The sequence below is a fragment of the Drosophila takahashii genome, chromosome 2R (assembly GCF_030179915.1).
Source record: "Drosophila takahashii strain IR98-3 E-12201 chromosome 2R, DtakHiC1v2, whole genome shotgun sequence".
NCBI classification, from domain to species: domain Eukaryota; kingdom Metazoa; phylum Arthropoda; class Insecta; order Diptera; family Drosophilidae; genus Drosophila; species Drosophila takahashii.
This window is the reverse complement of record NC_091679.1, coordinates 38,841,820-38,847,514: the sequence shown is the minus strand read 5'-3', so window position 1 is coordinate 38,847,514 and position 5,695 is coordinate 38,841,820. Positions and strand designations below refer to the sequence as shown.

Sequence of the window (5,695 nt, the reverse complement as noted above, 5' to 3'; positions counted from 1 at the left end):
AACAGTCCCCAAAATAACTACTCTTTTTTAAATAGAATTACCCTGTAGTAAAAGCAAAAAAATAGTTTATAAAATTTTAAGATAAAACAAAAAAAAATGTTAATCAAATCAAAACGAAAGTAATTGAGGAATGTGTACTAAAAGATTAGAAAATAGGAGAGAACGCTATAGTCGAGTATTTCGACTATCAGATACCCGTTGCTCAGCTAAAGAAAGTACGATGCAGCAAAACGTCTGCTTTGTGGCCCTTCCATTATTTGCTGATAACTTTTAAATGAATAGTGCGATTTGACACCAAATTTTAATTTCACTAAAACAAAATCTTTAAAAATTTTGGCGCCAGACACATTTTAAGGTCATTGAAGGCGATTGTGGGCGTTAGAGTCATTGATATACCCATTTTGCTCTACGATTAATGGTATTACAAAATGTTAAAAGGACTGTGACAGCGGGAAATCCCTCAAATAACTATTTTATAACAAAATGGAAACCATTAAAAAGACCCAAAAAAATTTTCAAGGTTTTTGTACGATTGATTTGAAGAATAAAATGTACTGCGAGACAATTGACTCCTAGTTTCCAAAGTCACCTTCACGTATGCTGATACTTTCTATAATAAATATTTGTACATAATTTTGATAAGGTTTCGTTTTGCTCCGCTCTCCGATTTCGTCCAAACTTTACATATCCACGTTAGCGGAAATTTTATTTTCCTGGAAAATAACGGTGGAGGACGGATCTAAACAGAAGTTCACCCAAAAGTTTAAATTCAACATATACATCTATATTTTTATAAGAAATTTTCCTTGTTTTTATTGTGCTGCCAATTAAGGACTGGTTTTTGGTGGATAATTTAAAGAGACCAGTTTAGTTAAGTTATAGGATATTTCCGGCTTATCCCCCTTGAGTGGGATCTTTACCACACGTAGCGCATCCATTTCCGGAATTGCCTGAATTGCCATCAGGTCTGCCTAAGGAAGCGACTATCAAGGCAAGGAGAAAAATCTAAGGGGAAAACCAAACAATGTTTAGAATGCCGTTTTTACCGATTAGCTTTCTTACCAGTTGTACTAGGTGCACTTGCATTTTGGAACTAAAGTTCTTTGCGAACATTGGCTCTTTTTATACCCAAGCCACAAAAACAAAAATGATTTTAATGGCGCTCTGAAGAATGAATCTTATCAAGGCCGTATGTGTACTGAAGCAACAAAACAAGCGTTCCATGGAAATATTTTGGTAATTATTTATATTAATAGACGAGGCGATCTTGCTTTGACCATTGACACTTGATCAATTTGTTTTTAATCTCAAATTTAAAAAACAATTTTAACATCACGAAACAAAAGAGAAATAATTTTAAAGCCCCAACCAAATACTTTAAAAATGTATAAATATGTATATGTTATATTATCTTCTTGTTATATTAAATCCCAATGTTTATACAACAATTCAAGTGGTGGTGTATTGCAAATGCACAGGTTTTTGGTTTATTTAAAGACCAGTAATATACACAATCATATTTAGTTTGAAAGAATCATGCCCAACTTTTGAAAACTGGGCCGATTGGTTCGTGAATTGACTTGGCGGATATGCGTAGTCGACTGGGCGATTGAATTGTAAATTGATCTAATGATTTGTACATTAAGTTAGTAGCCTACTCAATTAACATAATAACATGGGCCTAAGCCAAGGGTTTTGGGCTCTAGCACTCGCAGAAACTGCTGTTCAATCGAATCACTAAAATATATAATATATATACACGCTTCTGTGCAACAGATCGTCGAGATCCATTGCGTGGCTAGTTGGTTTTGGGGCCCTAGTCCCCCATGTAGACGAAGTCCTCGTCCTGACCGTCGTCATTCTGGCGCACGGCCATTGCAGTTTCCACTAGATAATAGAGACACTTGTACTTGTCACGCTCCTCTCGACTGGAACCTGTAGGGGATTGTTATTAATATCTGCTTATCAGTGGGCTAAATATAAACTACTTACTCTGCGTCGGCGGCGAGGACTGATTCTGACTAGTTTCCGTCTCGTTGCTGGTAAATACATCTTCAGCCTGTAGATTATCACCAATTTCCTGTTGATTGGAGCTAGTCGGCAAAATGGTCTCGAAATTCGAGGTCTCTAGCAACTCATTATTGGCGGCTGGCAGCTGTTGGTTGCCTTTAGGAGTTAAAAATATAATTAAATTGGGGTCTGTAGAGTGGAAATACAACTTGCCCTCACGCTTGGCAATCTGCTGGTTGGAATTCCAGAAGGCAGCATTCTTGGCAGATCCCTTGGAGCCAGAAGTACTTGGATTGTTGCCAGCCGAAGTGGTAACTTCCTCGGTGCTGAAAACGGTTCTGCAACAGGAGAATTCCAGATTACAGCAGGAAGGGTATATCCTTTCCAACTACTCACTTCATCACACTCTGCCAATCATCGGAGGTCTCGAAACGCACTTCCTCCTCGCTGTTCTGCTCACAGGACTCGTAGCCCTGGCCGCTCTCTTCGCCTTCAGACCTGGGAATTAAATGGATATTTTAGTATCGCATTACGTAAGTATTAAAAAAAAAGCTTAGGTAATAGATCGGTTAGTGGAAGCGTCTGTTCTACCTAGGAGCCACCACGAAGCTGCCGAATTCGTCTTGATAGCAGTATACTGTCTCCGGTTCTTCCACCGCCTGCGGCTTCGCTTGCTTGCTCTTCTCTGCCAGTCTTCCCGCAGCCTGCCGCTTTTTTCCGCGCTTCGGGGGACTCGGCTTGGTCTCCTCATCATCGAACTCCGGCGGCAATTGATTAAACAGGCTGTACGGCAGTATAGAGGCGGAGGCGGCGGCGGAACTGGAGCTTTCAGCGCTGCTGGAGCTGACCGAAGAAGCACCTCCGATGGCCGCCGCCTTGCGCATCTGATAGTTTTGGATCTTATCTATCATGGTGGCTTGCAACGAGGAGTGAAGACTTTGGAAGCCCATCGGGTTGTTGGCAATGGCCTGCTGCCAACTGGGTGGCGCAGGAGGAGGATTAGGGGGATAGGTGGGAGATGTGACTACGACTAAAGGAAAAAGAGTGAATGGTATTTACCTGTAGATAACGCTGTCGTCGTACTCCGGCTCCATCTTGACCATCTGCCCGTTGGGTCCCTGCACATACTGTTCAAAGTTTGTTAGAACATTGGCGATGCCCTCGTGGATCTCGCCGGCCCCATCCACTTCCTCGGTGGCTCCAACGACCTGTAAAAAAGGAGCTTAATACCTTAAAGATCAGAATCTCAGACAGGCAAACTACTAACCACTTCGGAGGCGGGACTGCCGTGTATGGGATTCAGGCCCAACGCACTGGATCCCGAGGAATTCGGACTGACCTTCTTGCCGCGTCGCGAGATCGTAAAATGCAGCGGATCGTTGCCCTCGCGTCGTATCATCTCGGGCAGGATTCGGCGACGGGCGTTGATGAACCAGTTGCACACCTGCAGCACCGTGAGATTGGCCTCCTGCGAGAGGGTGAACTTCTCGGCATCGCTGGGATAGGCATTGTACCGGTGCTCGTAGAGCCAGCGCTTCAAGATCTTCACCGAGTGCTTGGGCAAATTGCCGCGGCGCTTGCGCAGCGAGCCATTGATGTCGATGTGGTGATCCGTGTCCACCATCATGTCGTGGTAATTCTGCACCTCGCTGCCATCGCCGCCGGCGCCCTGTTCGTGGGTCAGGTGGTCCTCCTCCACGATGCCGTCGGCGGAGAGGGTCTCTATCACGGCCATGGAGTCGTCGGCGTGGAGGGAGTCATCTTGGTCCAAGCTGGAGACGGAATGGAAGCGGCCTGCAACTGAAATGGTTAATTAGCAATATAATTATAATAATTAATAATTAATTAATTAACCTTCGCTCTCCAGCAGGCTCGCCTGGACATGCGCCTCGTGCATCATGTCCTGGATATTCTGGCGTACATGGCGATCCAGCACCAAGTCAACCTCTTCTTGTTCCGGCGAGATCATTGCAGCTTATGCTTCAGCCTTCAAAAAAAACGAAGAAAAAAGAAAATCCATTTCAAAAGGACCACCGAAAAATGAATAAAACTGATTGAAAACGCTTAATTACTTAGTATGATTTTTGATTTTTGTATAAAATTTGACTTTTTTCAATCTGTTCAAGCTGAAAACTGTTCGTGTTGTCACCACGGGCCAAGAGATTAAACTAACTTTTTCCGAAGGCAGGCAAATCCTTCAGACACCAAAGTCATGGCCATCTAGGGTTCGAAAACAGATTTTAAATTTCGATTTTAAATCGGTTACTTTCTGATTGGCCTACTAGTTTTTATCACTAAATGTGTATTTTTATATGCACTATTTTTTCAAAAAATACTTAACAGCCCCTTTTAAACTACAATTAAGTAAATTAATATTTAATGAATATTTAAATTTAAAACAAGTTGGTTCACTATCGATAACTATCGCACTGGTATCGCTTTGGGACACGAGAGACCGTGACATATAACATGTCAAATTGACACTTTAGCCGAATTATTTTGACTGGGCGCGTAAATAACGGGCATCTTGAGCACCCGGGGATTCACCTGCAGTATCCGAACATTTGCCACTGGCATTTAATTGCACTTAACACTTGATTCGCGATTTTCGGGAGTCTCAGCCCTCGGCACCCCGATCCAGATGAGGATTGGGGTGATGGGATGACGGGGCAGTTCGTCAGAACCCTTGGGTTTCAGGCATTTCGACGGGAACTTTTCGGGGGCTGCAGGACTAAACGGGACCGTGGGGATAGCAATTTCCACACGGTTTTCCAAAAGTTTTCTTCGTTTTTCCTCTGCGTGCCAAAACAACAACAGTACTAGGGACGAACAAAATCCGATAGGCGCTCAGGTGCGATAAATCAGTGATGGGAGCTCATTTGGATGAATATCGAGGCACTGGTTCCGAAATTAACCGGAGTTCAAATTCGAATATTGGCGCAATTTTTATATCTAAAATATTTATTTTACAACCTTTACTTTTAAAATTGGCCAAAAGTATGTATTAAAATTGGTCAGCAGAGTAACGGGTATCTCACATTCGGCACTACCGACATTTTTAAATTCTATGTTCTCCGTAACTTTGTTTTTATTATTATTCGTTTGCTAATAAATTTTCTAAAATGTTAATAAGTGGCTAGTAGATAGTAGTTTCCATTTTGGGTTGTTTCCTTAGTTTTCTGTTGATTTTTCGGAAATTAACAATACAACAATTTAGGAAAACCCAGACTATGTGTACATAAACATTTTAATTCGAAAATTAAACTTCGACAAAAACAACAAGTTTATAATCTCTAGAATAAAGTACTTAAAAGGTTTTTAATATTAAACGCCATGGGTTGATAACGAATTTGAAATATACATACTTTTCTCTTATTTCTGCTGCCGAATCACATTTCGCTATCGCCACAGCTTCCGATCAAATAAATTACAATTCAGTTGGTGCGGTCATCAGACGAAGGAGGTTTGATTCTGTATTTACAAATAAGCTAATAAACATTTCAATGCCTATCCTTAATAAAATTTATAATATACATTCAGATTTCGCGATATAAGTGTTAGCAGTGCAAACAATTTTAAAAAATTAAAAAATATTACAATTTTATTTATTCTCTTTTTCTCCCTTATGGATTTTTTGGTGCCCAGTAAATTCATAATCACGGGTCAAGGACTCATTTCGACCCTA

General features: G+C 41.4%; 1 protein-coding gene across 5 annotated transcripts; it reads right to left on the bottom strand.

The window, feature by feature from the left end:
* Positions 1-1,464: 1,464 nt before the first annotated feature.
* LOC108061196 (uncharacterized) lies at positions 1,465-4,810 on the bottom strand. Of its 5 annotated transcripts, none has more exons than XM_017147280.3 (9): positions 4,558-4,810; positions 3,865-3,997; positions 3,278-3,810; positions 3,070-3,218; positions 2,602-2,988; positions 2,407-2,508; positions 2,224-2,348; positions 1,993-2,166; positions 1,465-1,935 (listed from the first exon to the last, which is right to left on the bottom strand). In XM_017147280.3, exons 2-9 carry the CDS (start codon positions 3,977-3,979, stop codon positions 1,817-1,819), a joined length of 1,704 nt encoding a protein of 567 aa, XP_017002769.2. In that variant the 5' UTR covers positions 3,980-3,997; positions 4,558-4,810; the 3' UTR covers positions 1,465-1,816. The 5 variants fall into 5 exon arrangements, with proteins under 5 accessions (XP_017002769.2, XP_070069363.1, XP_070069365.1 ...); XM_070213262.1 differs by lacking the exon at positions 4,558-4,810 and adding an exon at positions 4,083-4,219; XM_070213264.1 differs by lacking the exon at positions 4,558-4,810 and adding an exon at positions 4,083-4,219 and having other exon boundaries at positions 2,230-2,348.
* Between the last annotated feature and the right edge of the window lie 885 nt (positions 4,811-5,695).

Coding starts and splice junctions, on each gene's coding strand:
- LOC108061196 (XM_017147280.3), bottom strand. CDS start 3,979: ATGATCTCGCCGGAACAAGAAGAGGTTGACTTGGTGCTGGATCGCCAT. Junction 3,811..3,864: donor GAGCCTGCTGGAGAGCGAAG/GTTAATTAATTA, acceptor TAACCATTTCAG/TTGCAGGCCGCTTCCATTCC. Junction 3,219..3,277: donor GCAGTCCCGCCTCCGAAGTG/GTTAGTAGTTTG, acceptor CCTTTTTTACAG/GTCGTTGGAGCCACCGAGGA.